Source organism: Oreochromis niloticus, linkage group LG9 (assembly GCF_001858045.2).
Source record: "Oreochromis niloticus isolate F11D_XX linkage group LG9, O_niloticus_UMD_NMBU, whole genome shotgun sequence".
Lineage (NCBI taxonomy): Eukaryota > Metazoa > Chordata > Actinopteri > Cichliformes > Cichlidae > Oreochromis > Oreochromis niloticus.
In genome coordinates this window covers 2,325,022-2,343,760 of record NC_031974.2, presented here as the reverse complement: position 1 = coordinate 2,343,760, position 18,739 = coordinate 2,325,022, and the positions used below count along the sequence as shown (strand labels likewise).

At 39.9% G+C, this 18,739-nt stretch overlaps 2 protein-coding genes and 1 long non-coding RNA gene across 3 annotated transcripts; 2 read left to right on the top strand and 1 right to left on the bottom strand.

The window, feature by feature from the left end:
* Positions 1-128: 128 nt before the first annotated feature.
* LOC106097244 (GTPase IMAP family member 8-like) lies at positions 129-916 on the top strand. Its single transcript, XM_013267124.2, has 2 exons — positions 129-132; positions 269-916. Exons 1-2 carry the CDS (start codon positions 129-131, stop codon positions 850-852), a joined length of 588 nt encoding a protein of 195 aa, XP_013122578.1. The 3' UTR covers positions 853-916.
* Positions 917-7,795: 6,879 nt separating this feature from the next.
* LOC109194139 (uncharacterized) lies at positions 7,796-15,143 on the top strand. The gene is made up of 6 exons (XM_005465050.2): positions 7,796-7,809; positions 8,000-8,094; positions 9,616-9,764; positions 9,867-10,037; positions 14,663-14,778; positions 15,008-15,143. Exons 1-6 carry the CDS (start codon positions 7,796-7,798, stop codon positions 15,141-15,143), a joined length of 681 nt encoding a protein of 226 aa, XP_005465107.2.
* A 901-nt stretch (positions 15,144-16,044) lies between these two features.
* On the bottom strand, positions 16,045-17,366 carry LOC109199634 (uncharacterized). Its single transcript, XR_002059954.2, has 3 exons — positions 17,099-17,366; positions 16,939-17,025; positions 16,045-16,297 (listed from the first exon to the last, which is right to left on the bottom strand). It is a non-coding gene; the product is annotated as an uncharacterized LOC109199634 (long non-coding RNA).
* Between the last annotated feature and the right edge of the window lie 1,373 nt (positions 17,367-18,739).

The following is an 18,739-nucleotide window of genomic DNA, read 5'->3' as shown; positions in this document are numbered from 1 at the left end:
CAGATCATCGATTCAAGTCTTGGACCCTTCCACAGCTTTTAAGTGAACTGGAAGAACTGGCTAAAGGAAGAAAACTGAGGTAAACCAATCGTGAGGTGAAGGTTAACAAGGAGAGCTTTTCATTTACCATGAGTTTAATTAAATTAAATTAAATTGCATTAACTTTAATAGTATACCCAGAGATTTCTCATATACTTATTTATTTGTAAGGTACCATTAAAAAGATATGTCTCTAGTCTCTGATTATTAGTGTTGTTTATCTATACAGGAAAGCACACTGCCATTGACATCAATCTTGTTCTTGTGGGAATGGCTGGGACTGGAAAGAGTGCCAGTGGAAACACCATCCTTGGAAAGAAAGTCTTCATGTCTAAACCCAGTTCAAAGCCAGTCACTGCAGAGTGTCAGGTGGCAGAAACAGAGATAAATGACAAACATGTGCGTGTGATTGATACTCCAGACATATTTGATGATGACCTCAAATCATCTGACAAAGACAAACATGTAAAAAAGTGTAAAGAGCTTTGTAAGTCAGAACCCCGTGTGTATCTCCTCGTGATGCATGTGAGCAGATTTACAGATGGTGAGAGAGGCATACTGACAAAGTTAGAAAAAGCTTTTGGGACCAAAGTTAGTGAACAAACAGTCATCCTGTTCACTCGAGGAGGCGACCTGGATCGGGAAGAAATGAACATGGAGGATTTTTTGAATTCATGCCAACCTAAGCTGAAGGAAATAATTGAAAAATGTGGCAAAAGGTGTGTTGATTTTGAGAACAGCAAATCAGATTCAGATCAAGTCAAAAAACTGATGGACACAGTGATCAGAATGTTAGAAAATAGGCAGAAATGATAACTTCATGTATCAGATCAGAGAAAGGAAGTAATTTCCTGTGTAAAGATATAAGTAGGTAGGTTAAAGCATTAAAACAATTGAATAAAATTATCCACTTTCACCATTAGATCATACAGCTGTAAAATAAATGTTTATGTTTTTACTTTATTTCTAACTATTTAGTGCTCAAGCAGAGATCTTCTTCCAAATGTTTGTTTGAAACTGGAACTTTCACCAATTTTCTCTAACTGTGATGTAATCCATTTAATACTGAGTAAAACATGTTAAACAAATAAAAGTGTTTCAGTACACCTAAATGTTGTCTTTAATGTGACTGAACTGAATAGTTTCCACAAACTGACTAAAAAAGGAAGATTACAAGAGTTCTGTAAGACTCCATCAATATATAATTATCAAAATATATGACAAAGGTAAAATGTAACGTGGTAAAAACTTGGAATTTTTACCATTTCAAATCTTTAACAGTGTAGGATGGGTGCCCTTATATTATTTATATTTATATGTAAATAATTTATATGTTTTTCTGCTGCAGTATGAAAATGAAAAATATATTTCATTCCTCTTCAAATGCAGCATACAACACAGTCAGCCTCCTTAATCAGTGACCTGCATTGTAACTGGTAATGTGTCACCATCTGCTGGAAATTTGATGTAAAAAATCAAAACTTATCAAGGAAAGAAAAGGAAGCTTTTGTTGTTGCTGCATTGATTTAACTTTTTAAAATGAAAACTAAATCCTCTCAAAACCTCCCAACATTAGAGGTAGACACACACATCAATGGATGAATAATTATGACTCATTTTATATGTTTTGAAATCGTGTATCATCATACACTATGTTAATATTATGGAAAAAAGCACTACTGTATGAAACTTTCTCTGTATGGTAGTGTGTTCTTCCAATTTAAAATAAGGATAGTTTCTGTTTTTATCTTCTGCAGAAAAGCATCAAAGTGAAGGTTGTTCTTCTGGCCACAGACTACAAAGAGTACAAGTCATCTTGTTCACCTGAGGACAAAAGCTGCAGTGTGAAGGAATAAGTATGGACAAATTCTAACACACATGTCAACCTGATCTGTAGGAAACAGCAGATCAGTTTCAGATCAAGTGAAAATGTTAATGAGCACAACGATCATGACTTCAAAAAACAGTTGAAATTATACCTTCATCTATGTTTCCGGAGCAATAAAGTGTTTGAAAGTGATTTCCTATGTTAAGAAATAAATTAGAGCAGTGTGTGGGCATGGGGGGCCCCCACTGGAATACAAAGGTAATGCAGGTGCAGCAGAACAGAAATTCAGATATTAGCATTAGCATGGCAAATTTATGAAAAAAAAGTGGCAAATTTGCCAGGAATAACTTGAGAAAATAGCATTTTTCGACCAAAGAAACTCATCACTTTGCACCACAGGTTTGCTGTGCATCATGCCAACATTAGAAGACCTAATTAAATTATACTTTTCAATTGGATTTAGCAGCAAGGACATGATTTTGACTCCGAATCACCACATTCTCATAAGCAGTGACGTTGTTGTGAACTGGGTCTACTGAAAACAAAACACACTGATTTGGATGAGGTTATAGCCTCTGAATATTACTTCCCCAAAAAAGTAATCCCGTTACTTTAATGATTACTTATTTTCAAAAGTAATTAGTTAGTTACTTTTTTAAAACATGATTTAAAACCTGAATAGTTAATAAAGCGATAGATCTTTCAGCCCAATTCTACTTTTTCTGCATAATCCATCACATGAAATGTAATCAAATGGAAACGTCTCTTTTTAAAATTTGTTTTATTAGTTTTAATCTTTTAACTTTATGCATCAAGCAAAAATTAAATTATATGCAACATTCTCTGACTGGAAGAAATTTGTTTAACATTTAAACCTATTTTCTGCACATTCCAGCACATAGAATAAAATATTTTTTTGTGTTTACACTCAGTCTTTCAAATAGATGCAAGTAAAACACAGCAGAAAATAAATAAAATCAAAGACTAGCGGTCCTGTTGCTCTATTTTCACCTGTAAAGCAGGACTGGGGTGGGCGGAGGTTTACCCTGGTGCAGGTGTGCCGCAGCGGTCAGTGGAAGAATCCGCGAGTTTCTCTGTGAATTTCACATGTGGTGGTAGTGCAGTCGGTGCTTGCTTTGAAGTTTAGGGGTTTTTTCACTGTAAAAAGAAGTTTTCTTCCCACGCACAGCAGACACTAATGTTTTTGTCACTTTTTATGGAATAAAACTCAAAGTAAGGTCGGTACTTCCACGCTTTAAACGCTACACGCTCATACTCTCTCCGGCACTCGATATATTATCCATTCTTGATCTGCAGACAGCTGTTGTCACAAACGTCGCACTCGCTTACATCACTGTCATGAGACACGGTGTTCTATCGCCTATTTGCGAGGAGTAAAGAAGCCCTCCGTTTGCAAGGTGCGCCTGCTGCTTGTCAGACAGGAAGGAGAGGGCGGGACAGCAGGGGATTCTCTGGCTGGCTGGAGCAGCATCTAATAACTAACTGGCAAAATAAAACAAAAGGAAAACAAACCAACAAACTAGCGCTGTCAACGTTAATGGTGGCATCACGATTAACGCGATTAAATGTTTTTTAACGCAATTTGGCGTGCAGGATGACTCAAAAATCCTGAAATGTCTCTGTCAATGCATTTCGGGCAGTTTGTCCAAAGTTTATCCACTCTGCGTTCCAGATAAGATGGATGCGTTAAAAATGTAAATTGCGTTAATCGTGATAATGGCATAAACGCGTTAACGTTGACAGCCCTACAACAAATACAAAAACTGAGGACATTTTGATATAGACTTATAATTTGCACCGATGTGTTTTCTAAATTCTTTCACACATATAAGAATTATTGAAGCAGTGTGAGATAAACTAGCTTGACAGAGAACAAAACAAAAGAATGCTTAAATCCACAGCTAACTTTGAAAGTCCTTCAAGAAGCTTGGAGAAACAAGAAAGCTGCCTCAGAGTATGGAGGACCACAAGAGCCACGCGCATCGAAATAAAAATTTCTGTGCTTAAATAATGAATTGTACAATAAATTCTGCATTTGTAAATTCATTTTTGAATTGCAATTTAATAAACTGCATTTCAAAATCCTTTTTTCAGTTGCACTTTAATAAACTGCAGTTCAAAATCCATTTCCCTTTCCTGTTCGCTCCGGGATTAGCTGCTGGATTAGCTCTTCAATTAACAACTTCCTCAAGGCCATTCAAATTGACTATGTGCACGAGAAAATGCTAACTTCCTGGTTTGAGGCCGGATGTGGGGTTGTACATTTCCAGTAGCTTTACTTTGCGTTAAATCGCTACTGCGAAGATATACTCCAAAATCATGTCCAAAACTCGAAAACGGAAAGATTGCGTTAAGTTCCAAAGAGCAGAAGGTGGGAACACTCACCACTGTTGTGTCACAAAAAATCTAATGATAGATTTTGACGTTTAAACAGTCTTATTGCCACCGGTACAAAGGATTTCCTGTGGCGGTCAGTTCTCATCTGCGATGAGTCTTTTGCTGCGTTTGCTCCGATGGTCCATCATAGGGGCGTGCATGGGTGGGAGGGGTTGTCCATGATAGAAAGAAGCTTTTTTAGCATTCTCCTCTCAGACACCTCCTCCAGGTTCTCAAGTCTGACACCCAGGACAGAACCGGCCTATGAAGGGTATGTTGTGACTTACCTTCAAAATTACAGTGGTCCCTCGTTATAATGTGGTTCACCTTTCACCTCGCTGTTTTGCGGATTTTTTAGTGCAAGTTTTCATGCTTATTTTTACGTCACATTGTGTCCTGCGTCCTGATCGCTGCAGACGATCTCCTCCGTGACGTCTCTCCTGTACAGTACAGCATCGATCGCTAGCAGTGTGACTCTGAAGTGCAGTACTGGATGTCCATGATGTCCACGCATCAAAAAATAAAATTGGCTACTTGATTTCACCTATCGCTGGTTATTTTTAGAACATAACACCCGGGATAAACGAGGGACAGCTGAGAAATATAACATTTGAATCCCTCTTCTCTTTTGCTCTGAGGTGCGGGGGAAAAATATCGACAAGTCGATGAACATCATTTACAGATATATTGCATAAATGCCCAAGACATCTATAGAAATGTAAATCGCCGCTTGATTCATTCATTTGCTTAACTTGTTTTGGACCGTAAACAAGGCGCGAATAGGACACCGGAAACAAAGCTCCCCACAGGAGTTTTTGCACAGGAAGTAGCATATGCTAACGTGCACATAGTCAATTAGCCACACCGTGGGATGTAAGGAGCTCTCTAATTGGTCAGAGAGCTGCCCGCTTTATTCACTGTTATGCGCACACTTCAGGCGCCACATTGCACAATGTTTTAGAAAATTAACGGTGCTTGTGCCAGGGCATTTTGCCTGGTCCGTCTGTAACCTGAAAATGTCCAGCATATCACGCATATTGAGGGACATTGCCAGTGAGATGGAGCGGAGGGCAGAGACTGTTTCGTCGACAGAAGAACTCTCATCATCATCCGCGCTGTCAAGACACCCTGTTGACGGTAAAATATGTTCCATACAGTCATGTACATTTAGGCTAATGGTAAAATGCTAATCCATTGTTAAAACTTGACTGAAGTTTGTAAACTTTGGCTTGTGCTGGCTCATTAAAATCTATACTAGAAGCGCTGGCTAGCTATCGATCCAGCAAATATACCAGGTCAGAACTACTCACGGCACAACTTCAAAATAAACTGTAAAAAGGCCAATGTACATGCTATTTCTGTATATATCATAGCTCTTGTCATTTTATTAAAAGTGAAAAATATCGATGAAATTGTTGTAAATAAGGACATAATTGCATATTTATAACTAAGAAAAAAATTATGACATGTTTTCACAAGAGTGTCACTGTTGAATTTTATGCCTTTTGTAAAATTATGTCCTAGCGTTTATGGTTAAAGCTACATTTAGTACTGTTGGTGTTCTCTGTTTTAGTATTTAGTTTTGTCTCTTTAGGTTCCTCCCATGTCTGTGTTTCCCCACTACGTTGTCTATAGTGCCATGTCCCTTGTTTTAAGTCTCTGTCACCCTTTGTGTGTTTCATTGATGTCTTTCTCTGCCTTGTTGTTGCTCTAGCTTCTTCTCTGTCAGGTATCTGCTCCTCCCCTGTCCTTCTCTTTCTAGCCTCATTTTGATTACATGCTTCTTGTATCAGTCATGGTTGTTCTCCCTAACCGTCAGGATCTCTGTGCTTGTTTCTTAGTTATGTCCATGCTCCATCTCCCATTTCGATTTCCCTAATGCCTGTGCTTCATTTTTCATTGTGACGTGTTTAGTGTGCTTCCTCCTGTCTTGTTATTATGTTGCTTTGTCCCAGCTATGTACCCTTTGTGTTTTGTTTTCCCTCGTCACCCTCATGTGTTTTTAGGTCTGCTGTCATTCATTGTCAGTTTGTCTGTTATGTTCACACCACGTCTCCATGTTTCCACGCATCCATGCCAGGTTTTCATGTTTAAGGTTGTCACATTTATTTTCCTTGTTTCCCAGTTTATGTTTAGCTTTGTGTCAAATTGTTTTCCCTAGCCCTTAGTTTTTTATTCCTCATCAGTCAAAAAAACTGCTGTCTTTTTGTTAATAAAGTTTGCCTATATGTGTGTGCACTTGGGTCCACTACTTTCCACTCTACACGGTCTGACGACTTTAACAAGTAGTTTCTTAAGCTACCTAGACTAGTATTATTGGGGCCTACTGTTTTTAACCAATTATTAAACTTGCCAGTCTCAAGATTTAATTTAAACAATTAAAGTACATCATATCATTTTGTCTGTACTTTGTCATATCAATCATTTGTTTTTGATCACAGCAAACAAAAGCAATATTCAGTAACTCTGAAACTTTCATAGGAATTTAAATAATAATTTAAATTACCAAAGAACTTTGCACAGTACATTTGAAATACAATAACATATCTTTTTGTTCTTTTTTCCAGCTGAAGTGTGCAGAATATTTGCCTCATATGGTAACAGGGTCCCTGGCAACCCTTCCATTGCTGCATGACGTCGATCTACATACACAAGAGCCTATTTCTGTTTGTCCAAGATTGATCAGACTATAGCACCGACTAGAGAAGAAAAAGAATTTCTTAGTGGTGCTGGCCTTGGGGAGCAGAGAATTTTTTTTTTTTGGTAACTGGTTATATAATAGTTGTTGGGTGAGGAGCCACTGTTATATCACCTCAAAAATAATTGTAATTCCCTCAAAACTGTTTTACAGGTGATGAAGGCAGTGCAGAGGAATTTCGAAGTCACATTCTGGTTGCCTACCCAAAACTAAATGGCTGTGGAGGGTTTGAGCTTTTAAAAGTTTCTGGGTTAAGAAGGAGCAAAAAGCTCTCTGTGATACCTTGCCCAAGGACAGGGTATACTATAAAGTCTGTCAGGATACATATCAAACACTCCCTCATCTGCATCCGTCCGATGCAAAAGAATATCGACACAACTACTGTAAGTCATAACTTAAACTAAGTTATTGTGTGGAGATGTTGTTATACAGATATTGTTCTTTGTGTTCTGTGTGTATAACAAAGACAAGCAATAACTCACAAAAACTTTTAACAATAGGTAGAACATCAGACTGGCGGTTATGGTCCCAAGGAAAAATGTCTGACGTGTTCAGAAGAATTCTTTTTCAGTGAACTGAAGGATCATGTCAAACACTGCAAGTATGCACTAGGCCTTATCTGCATTATACATATTTTTGTAGACTGACTGTCCTGTTTTAATGTGGTCCTCTGTAATTTAAAGTATTCTATGCATCTCTTTTCTAAAGGTCTCCAAATGAGATCGACACAGCATTACCTGAAATTTGCCATCCAGTGAGCCCAGAATTTCCTGTCCCGACTAGTCCAGACAGAGATAATTCATCCTCTGATACAGGAATCATTGACTTAACAGATGACCAAGTTCCGGTAAAAGCATATTTTATTATATGTTATATTTCATTTTACTTACCTGTTTGTGTGTGTGTATGTGTAAAAGACATTGCTGATAAGTAAAATCTCATCATAGTATACTTGATCGTGTTGAAAACTAAAAGACATAACACTGATGTTTAACGTACACAGAAATTATCTTTTTCTTTGTCTTCTTTCTCATCAGGAGTCTTTGGAAGAATGGAGAGCCATACGTTCCCAGCAGGATCAAGAGTACCAAGACTGCTTGCTTCCAGATCAAGAAAAGGTACACCTCAAAAAGTCTGTGAATTTTACTCTTTATTCTACAACAGGGAGACATAGTTTTTCAGCAACACATATCCAGCTTTGTTTGTATGGACTGAAATTGTGGTCATAAATGATTGTACATGTAAATTACAGACTTTACAATCCAATCAGAGAACAGATGGGTTTGGCTGATGGTGGGGTGCTTTACTGACCTTTTTTGGTTTTCAAGGTTACAAAACTCAGTTCACAACTACGCATTTGATTTACAAGGAAACATATTTATGATCATGATTGGAGCCAATATGTTTGTTCTAGAGCTGGGCGATATGGCCGAAAATTCATATCACGATATAATTTGAAGCATGTGCGATAACGATATATATCACGATATATTCTTTTCTTCTGTATAACGTATTTTCCAAACTATAAGGCACACTTAAAATCCTTTAATTTTCTCAAAAATCAAAAATGTGCCTTATGTATGAATTCTGGTTGTGCTCACTGACCTTGAACCGATTTTGGCGTGTAGAAATCTGTTAAAAAATGTTTTAGTACAACTTTGGTAAGCCTGCTGATGGACTGCTTGATGGATTGTCAGAGCATTATGGCTGCCGTAGTGAGGAGTAATCTGGGTCCAAAACTTGTCCCAAACTCAAACGAACACTGAGAGTTAAAAACAGTCTAAATTCTTTCATCTTTAATAAAATCATCAGCGTTGCTGCTTTATCGGGTGTAACAATTAAGTTTAACATCCATGCATCCATGAAAACAGAATTTATTAAATTTAACGGCGTTAGAAGTTAACAGGAAATTAGCTCGCTAGTTTATACCTAAACATTTCATACCATGTTCTGACAGAGATTTTTGAAACTAATTCAAACGTACAGCTCTGCTATCACTTCCAACATAAATTAAGACAGAAAACTAAACAGCAGTGGCGTTTGCAGGGTTACCGAAGTTGGACTACCTGGTATATAATGTTGTGCTACGTGATTGCTAGCGACACAGCTATGTTAGCATAACATTAGCACAATGAAGCTGGTGGATGAACGGCAACTTTTTTTTCCACTTGATAAAAGTTAACATGAGGGATTCTGGTGGTTAGGGACAAATGCAATCGCATAGCAGGATGCTATACACGGACCAAACTTCAGTCAGGAGAACATAATTTACAGATGATAATGGTTGTAGCCGCTGCGATACTTTCGACCAAAACAGGCGCAGCTTGATGACATCATCAACATGCGCTATTGCGATAGAGCGATATAGTCAAAATCTCTATCGTTGGCCAAATCTATATCGTTTCTATCGTATATCGTTTATATCGCCCACCCCTAGTTTGTTCTGCATCTGAAGATTTGGAAAGTTTGACTTCTCTTGTTTTTCATTTTTATCACAGTCTGACTTACAGAAAAAGTCAGCTGAAATGGAAGAGAGACGGATAAAGGTAAATGTTTACAAATAACGTTGTAGAGATGACGAATAAACCAAGGGCATTTGAAGCTCCATCATTACAGCGTGTTGCATCCCATATTATCTCACTGACATTCTCAGAGTTGTTTGCGTTCTACTTTAAGGCCATATCTGAGAGGCAGTTGAGACTAACTGGCGTTCCAGAGCAAGCTCATGGCATACCACTCAGATTTAAATACCCTAGCGGCATTACCAGAACAAGGCGATTTGTCCTAACTGAATCCATTCAGGTTAGTAATTTCTTCACTTCATCATACACACTCCAACTAATTTGAATATGTTTAGGGTTAGGAAAGTTGTTGTTCTAATTTTTTTTTTAAATTTTTGTGCAGATATTGTTTGACTTTGTCGGAGAAGATGAAGATGCCACAGAATATTTTCATATTCAAGATGCTCTCTCAGTAACTAGACTCAACAGCAACATGTCTGGCACCTTTCTGGATAATAACATCATAAGGTCACAAACGCTGTATGTCCACTGGATTCAACCTAAGTCTCCAGAGGTGAGAGCTGAGATTTGGTATCGTTTAACATTTGCGGTTACACTACACAGTATGTTTACTTTGGACTTCAAGGAGTAAAGACAGAAAAATAGAAGATACAATATGAAGTTTTTACTATGACAGGGCCTTCATCTAATCTTCAAAGATGCACAGAAAAGAAGTTCCCTCTCCAACTGGGCAGATTCTGTCATCCCCTATGTAGTATGTTTAACAGAGAAACTTCGAAGTCTTCTCCATGCACGACATCACAGAGCCATCACACAATAAAACCTAATTTCTGCTGTTCAATAGGCTACTGAACAAATTTAAACTTTTTAAAATTATGCAAAATTGAAAAACGCTGAGCTGTGTCTCTAATCAAACCTCTGTAACTTTGATCTGCTTCACTTCAGCAGCATCAGGTAATGTTCATATGTTGATTGATGGTTTTCTTTCGTTTTTGATGTACTGCAGAATATGTTTTATAAAATCCCAGGCCAGGAAAATCACCTTCATGTTTTTCTGTGTTTTATCTTCAGCTACTTTGACACAAAGGCATCTGCTGTGATGCTTACACCTTTGATAAAGTCTTGCGAGTGTCAGCTTCCTTTTTATAGTTAAAAAAATATGTAAATGTAATGTTCTGAATTTTAATATTTCTTAATATTTTGGTGTATTTTTTCAATGGCAAGTCGACTGATTACTATATACAGATTTTTCTACTGTTCCATACCTTTCAAAGCTAATTATACAAGATGCGTCATTCATCCATTAACGCAAACAGTATTTTGACAATTATATATCTAAATTACCTTTATCTATCTATGATCAGAGAGCAATTTGGGGTTATTATTTTGCCCAAGAAGATTTGGCATATAGACTGGAGCAGCCACCCAGATAGCAAGACGACATTGAATCTATGTTGATTTTTCATCCGAACCGTCGTATATGGTCGGGGTTGAAATGCCAATGTTGTAACAACATTGAAATACTGTGGTAAACCGACGGTCTTACTATAGGGACGTTGTAACGATGTTGATTCACCGTTGTTTTTTTGTCATTGATATTTGATCTATTTATAGTCGACCAGGTGACAACAACAACGTCGAGAAAACGTCTATTTATAGTTGACGATCATTCGGCTCCGGTCACCATCAAAAACCATCGATTTGTAGTTGAGCATTAAATTGCATTGCAACTGATCGGGTATAAAGTACCAGAGAAAGTAGATTTATTGTTCATTTGTTATCAATGACTTGGTCTAGTTCACCAGCTTTAAAAAATCGTGTCTACGTGCAATTTATGTATAGTTGACCGAAATTAAAGCAGCGATCACTTGGACTATTCCGCAGCACCCCTCTCACATTGGTACATCCCCCCAGGTATTCATTGTCTTCTACAGTAGAGCGGGACATTTGATTTACTCTCAGCGCAATTGACCAGAGAAGGCATCAGTTCATGCACTGCACTGGCCTGCACCACGATTAGTATAAGGTAAGAATGAATGATTTTTTTTTTCCTACTCGTTATTTCCATGTTTGCATTTGAATAACAGTAAAAAACTCGTTAATGTTGTACATTAACGAGTTTTTTACTGTTATTTACGAGCCGGAAATTGTGTCTACTTCTTACAATCCGGCAACAAATAAATTGCACTGCGAACAAAGTATATCAACAAAGAAAACATTTTCGTTTCATAATTTCTTCATTACATTCCCTTACAAAGCTAGCTTTAACGCTTCGAGGTTTCCTTTGTTCTTGCCGTTGCCTCGGCGCTTGACCCAGACTTTCGCTTTGTAGTTGCTTAGTACTACAAAAAATTCTAAATCTGTGATATATGATTGATAAACGTAAAGTTAACTGTATAAACGTGTTCAATGACTTTGTTACTTTTGATGATTGGAGAGCACTCGCTTCAATTCGCACACGAAAACTTTAGACTCAGTTTGAATGCTCACGCAGCATGCCCACGTGACTGTACGTTGCACGCGTACATGACTTTCCGTTTGTGCCTTGAATAATGAATAAGGCTAAGTCCACACGTACCAGCGTATTTTTGAAACCGCTGATTTTTCTATGCGTTTGCACCTTTTGTCCACACGTAATGTATGTCTGGCCGTACATTGTGTTTGTATTTCCAGGCACATTTCACGAAGCAGAACGCAGTCTTCAGAGATATCCACGTGAACACTGTGATACGTCTGACCTTCAGTCCGAAGAAGAAACCCAGACCAGTCTTAAAAGAAAGCACAAGTAAAACCTTTTTATTCACAAACATATCTTTGATTGTTAAGAATTTATGATCTTGTCTTTTATACATATCTGTGGTGCTTGCATACTGCAATATCACCACATAATATAGTCCAAAAAGTGGAAGTTTGTAAACTTTTTAAAAATCCAAAGCCGTGTACACTTGTGCACTTCAAAAATTCATTGTATACTGTACCTTCTTGCACGTCTCTGTTTCCTGTGTGTGTTGTTAGAAATCAAACTAACTTTAGGAAACAATATGCCAAAAGCATATTTACAATTACTTAAGACCGTTTTTAATTTCTTTTCTTTAGACCAAATCCCCTGTACACATATACGGACTCAGAGGATGAGCAGCCTACAAAAACACGGTTTCCCCAGGCCCCTCGAGTGAAAATACCAGGTAATAAAATACTGTCTAGTGTCTGTGTACATATCTGTGTCTGACATGAGGAAACTTTTTTGACAAGTTGTCTGTATTCTTAAATACTTAAAAAATTATCTTTTTCTAAACAGCCCTCATCACTCCGCAGTCTGCCCCCCAGCCCACTGATAGCAACCATCATAATGCCCCACCCAGCTTCCGGCACCTTTCGCCACTCCGGCACAAACCGACACAGCTTTGCGATCTCGCCAGCATGCAGAGTCTGATGTCTTCCCTATAGATGGTATGCTTTTAAAAAAGCTTTAAAGCTGCATCACAATGTCATTGTACTCTTATCTAAAAAAAACCCCCAGTTTATACTCCTGAATGTCATCTTGTTGTGATTTTTTTTTTCTGTAGATTCCAGAGACTCTGTGAGGCCACTATTACAAGGCAAGTTTGAAAATCTTGGAATTTCACAGTTTACATGGTATAACAAATATATGTGACAGGCAAAAACTAGTAAACACTTTTAGCAGTTACAAGAACTAACAAATGAATATCCAACAAAAGGGAATAGAAATACATTGTACTGCCAATACTTTGGTTTATTCTTTGTATGACTTGAAAATCAGGCTTTAGGGAAAACTAAATGACATGTTTCTATCATCAATTACATGAAGTAAACACACAAGCACTTGCATACACATTTAAGACATGAGACACGCTAATTCCATCTCATAAAATGTGTCTATAGGTGAGACGCTTTGCGTTGATTGGTGCTGCTGGACCACACTGGAGGTGCAAGTCTGCCGTGTAATGGTTTATGCCATTACAAACGAGCTGGCCTCTGTACTCAACTGGGCAGGGAAAAAAAACCAAGGACCAGACAAAGCAAAAAAGGGCATTTAAAGAGACAGCGCTGTGCAGATGCATATTTGGTAAGTTTTAACATTTATTGTAGTTTTATGAGCCTAAAGTGAACAATAAAGGGATCAATTGATGTTGGGTGCGTTTCACATTTCCTATGTCTGGTTTTTGCTATATTACTTTGTCTTTCTTAATAACAAGACTTTCATGTCCGGTTAATCTGGAGATGGAGTCTTTGGTCTTCGGCTTGTTTTGTCCTCGGGTTGTACACTTTGTACAGCCCGAGGACCCCATGTTTTCTTTTCTTTTTTTAAAGGATACACGGCACACCATGCTAAGACATATCACATTTTCAGCTTATAGCTCTTTGGGAATCAAATGCGGCAGTTTGCTGATTTCCGCCTGGTGACTTTCATGTTTATCAGCCTAGGAGTTTACATACTTTCTCCCTGCTGAAGACAATTAACAAGAGCTTATTCATGTGCTCTAATTCCCTTTTTTTTGTCTTTGTTTTTTTGTGTGTGTCTATTTTTGTCCTAGATGGCCTGGCGCAGCAGGTAGGGGCGAACTCTATGTCTGAGTTGGTCTTTGCTCAAGCAGTCCAGAAATGGCTCAGATATGCTCCAGATCGTACGGGTGGCGCGCAGGACGCACATCATCCATCCCCATCCCGGAGTAAATAATAAAAAGTGACGTGAAACATAGAAATGTAAATAGGAAACTTTGTCTTTTAATAAAGTATTTTGCAAATGATACATGTCTATTGACCTTTTTTGTTTTTTTTTCAATAAAAAGCAACTGTACGAAAGAGGTGGAAAATCAATACCATAGCTCAACAGTGTTTCAATATCAGAATCTGACATTGTTTCAATGTCAACAGTGTTAGAAAATATAACGTCGAATCAATGTCAGGTTTCAACATTGATTCAACATCAAAACCTGACGTTGTTTCAACGTTAAAAATGGGTACAAGAGTGATGTTGGGTCAACGTCACACTTCAGCGTTGCTTCAATGACGTCGCCTGATATTGACTCAACATTGTTTCAATGTTTCCTTGCTATCTGGGCAGGGATTGAACCAACAACCCTCTGAGTACTAGATGCTTACTTGATTAAAAGGATGAAAGTATGCAGACATTTTTACGTTTCTAACTCTTTGCAGTTTGTTCCTGCACTTGATTACAACAATCATGAAGTAGCTCCAAGCTTTAACAACATGTCTTGTTCCCCATTGATTGATTCTTCTCCTGCTCATGGGCGATCTTTCTCTCCCAAGAGGTATGTTTCCATTTGTTAGTTGTTAGTCACATTTCTGTACTTAATGTGTGTGGTGATACAAACTTTTACAAAAAAAAATATCTTTGCCAGTTTAGAGTCATTTACAAAAACAATCTCTGTAGTGTCAGATGTCTTGTGTTAAGTTCATGTCACTAGATTAGAGAATTACTAACAGTGCTTGTGCCAGCAAATCTGTCTGTATTATGTCACATTTTGTATCTCTACACAGGGCTGACCTTAAAACCATTCTGAATGGACTTCGGGCAAAAATTGATAACACTTCATGCCCCACGAGTAATCAGATCAACATATGCAGAGACTACACTGGCATTGTCCACAACATAATGAAAAGTACCCTGCAGTAGGGCTGGGCCATATTATACCGTTCACGGTAATACCGGTATAATGTTAGGCAACGATAGGAAAATGAAATATCGCGATAGAATATGAGTACAACGCGCATGCGCAGTGCCTTTGTTTACATACGCACATGACCGATTGTTGAGTGAAACAGATGAACCAGAGTTGGTTTGTAAAAATGGTGCAACTTCAGTGATGTGGAACTGGTTTGGTGTTTGTCCGTCAGATACACGACAAAGCACATTTTTTTGCAGAACATGCAAGCGGGCCGTCGTTATTGCCGTATTTGTCGGACTAAGATGCTCTTAAATCTGGGAGTAATCTGGGTCCTAAACTCCGTTCCTTTCAGGTCCCAAAGTCAAACGAACACAGAGCATCACTGAGAGTTAAAAACTGTCTAAATTCTTTCATCTTTAATAAAACGATCAGCATTGCTGCTTTACCAGGTGTAACTATGAAGTTGAACTTCCATGCATCCATGAAAGCATAATTTATTACATTTAACGGAGTTAGAAGTTAGCAGGAAGCTAGCGGAAGTTAGCTCGCTAGTTTCGCTAGTTACCTAAGCATGATATAGCATGTTCTGACTAAGAGATTAATGAAAAAATTCAAACGTACAGCTCTGCTATCACTTCCAACATAAATGAAGACAGGAAACTAAACAGCAGTGACGTTTGTAGGGTTACTGAAGTTGGGCTAGGTGGTATATAATGATGTGCTACGTGATCGCTAGCGACACAGCTATGTTAGTGTGACCAAGTGGTCGGCGGGGTTATAAAAGAAATAATAAAATGACAACGCCACCTAGGGGAATTTCACCCCCAGGAAATATATTTAAGAAAAATAGATAAAAAAGAATAAAAGGAGGCCGCACAGATTCAAGGATGCACACTGAGGCAGGTTGGCTCCAATATTAAAACAGTTTTATTTATAGTAAAAATAAATAAAATATTTAGAAACCAAGATGTAGCGTCATTGTTGACAGTGTCCTAAAGTGAAAATAAAACAAACATGGAACTTGGACTTACCAGCAGCCGTGGACCCAAAAGAAAATCACACAAAACGAAAATCACTGCAGCCCACCCGGTGCTGTACAAAAGAAAGTGTGAAAACGACCCACCACCTAAGGTCCCAGGGCCACTGGTACGTCCTCCGTTCACTAAAAGAAAACACAGAAAAATATGTTAAAAGAATAAAAGGACACTGAGCGTCAGGCTCGCTACAGATGATACAAAGAACTAAAACACACTTTAATAGCTTTAATAAAAGAAACCACACACACACACACACACACACACAGGAAGGCTTGTGCCCCGCGGGTCCACTCGTACTGGTAGTAATGGTCCCAGCCTCAATCGCGAGCTGGTCTGGCTCCCCACAGGCTAAGACCAGCAACGGGGGCAATTTAAAATCCCCGGCACGACACTCAGGCAAAGAATGGCTTCAGCCCGATCACAGAAGCGTGGGCACACGCCACAGTTCAGAAATAAAATAAAATAAAACCAGGCGAACCAGGAAATGGTAGGCCTACTTAATAAAACAAGATAAGACACGATAAAACAATTCAAAACCAGACAAGACAAGACAAGACAAGACAAGACAAGACAAGACAAGACAAGACAGCAGGCTCCACTGAGGAGGAGCCCTCACAACAACGGCTAGGCAGGTGTCTTGATTCTTCACTTAAGGCTGTGTGAGTTGCCACGGAGGTGAAGGCAGCAATCACGCCCTAAAACAGACAAATATAACCTTAGCCTCTGGTAGCTGTGAATGCTAATAAAAATAGTTTGAACAGCTTACCCCAGGACCGGAGGCGCTATACTCTCACTGGTGGAGGATCACACAAGCACCTCTCTCCGCAACGCCGGAACAAAACAACCTGCCGCGCTACAACAGGCCGCAAAAACTATTACAATACATTCCAATACTGAGAGGGAATCTGAGGTTAGCAAGAGCATACCTGTGGCTGTCATATGATCTACTCTTGCCGATCAGTCCGTCGCAGAGTGCCAGCATTTACTACTGCTTTGTGCTGAATGCATGGGAGGAATAGTTCAGAGAAGCACAGGCTTTGCTTTATACCTGATGCCAGCCTGCAATCAACATGCAGGTGGGTTCCCAATTGACCTAGTTTTGCAGTGAGAGCGAGCGCAGGAGAGAGCGAGAGCAGTAGAGCGGGCGAGCGAGAGAGAGAAAAGAAAGGCGAGTAGCCCATCCGGCTACATCTACCCCCCTTTTTGTATTGGCGCCCCGACAATAACTCAAGAAACCTAACACCATGGCCTGAATACGGCAAGCTGCGCATTAGCGACTGGTGCAGATTCAACAGGACGTGGCAAGTGATGTACATTCGAGTGCTGACCAGCTGTTGAACGTGCTGTTCTCCGCAAGTGTGACCCACTCACCTCAGACTGTTCAACAGAGCCTGAGGAAGAACCTGGGGGAGCAGAGGTCGAGGGTGCTACAATCACACTGGGAGTAGACCTGAGCTCCACCGATGGAACTCTAGAGGCATCAGAAGATGACGCCACAGGTGCCACAGGTTGTGAAGGTACCTCAGGGACAAGGAGCCACAACTCATCATCACTCAGAGAGGTCCGCTCCGAGTCAGCAGGCACAGGCGGGGGTGGAGCCTGTGGACCAGGTGCAGGAGGTCCTGGGCTGACCTGTGCCTTCAACATGTCGCGATGGACATGTCGAACCTTCTCCAAGTCTCCCACGGGGGCAATGGTGTAAACAGCCCCATTCTCTTGGGGTGCCCTCAACACCTGATAGACCACAGAGCTCCATAGGTCCTGGATCTTGTGCCGGCCCCGGGCGCTGTGATCTCGAAGATACACCAGCTGACCGACCTTTAAAGGAACAGGGTGGACTCTCTGGTCATGGCGCTCCTTGCGACGGTCAGCAGCCAGCGACAACCGTGCCCGAGCTCCCTCAAAAGCCACCATTAACCTGGCTTGATGCTCGGCCACCCAGTCCTGAACCTCTCCAGGCACTGGGTCCTGAACCCGGCCTAGAAGGAAATCAATAGGCAGCCTAGGATCCCTGCCAAACATCAGGAAAAAGGGCGACTCTCCAGTGCCCTGATGGGGCGTGCTATTATAGCAAAAGAGCACGTGTGGTAAGCATGCAGCCCAGTCGCGTTTCCGCGATGATGGCAGGGTCCGAAGGAGGTTATGGAGGGTTCGGTTAAACCGTTCACACTGCCCATTACCCGCTGGGTGGTAGGGGGTTGTACGGGACTTAGCTACCCGATACAACTCACATAACTGTTGCATCACCAGACTCTCAAAATTTCTACCCTGGTCAGAGTGGAGGCGGCTAGGAACGCCAAACTTAAAAAACCACTCCGTCAATAGGACCTCGGCCACAGTAGAGGCCCGCTGGTCCCGGGTAGGGACTGCGACAGTGTATTTGCTGAAAACGTCAGTCATGACCAGGACGTTTTCGACTCCACTACGAGAAGGTTCCAACAGTGTGAAATCTATGGCCAGAATTTCATTTGGCCTGGATGCCAACAGGTGGCCCATATAACTATGAGGCCCCAACTCTGAGTCCTTCGCGACCTGACAGCGTTCACAACGCTGAACCCATTGTTTGA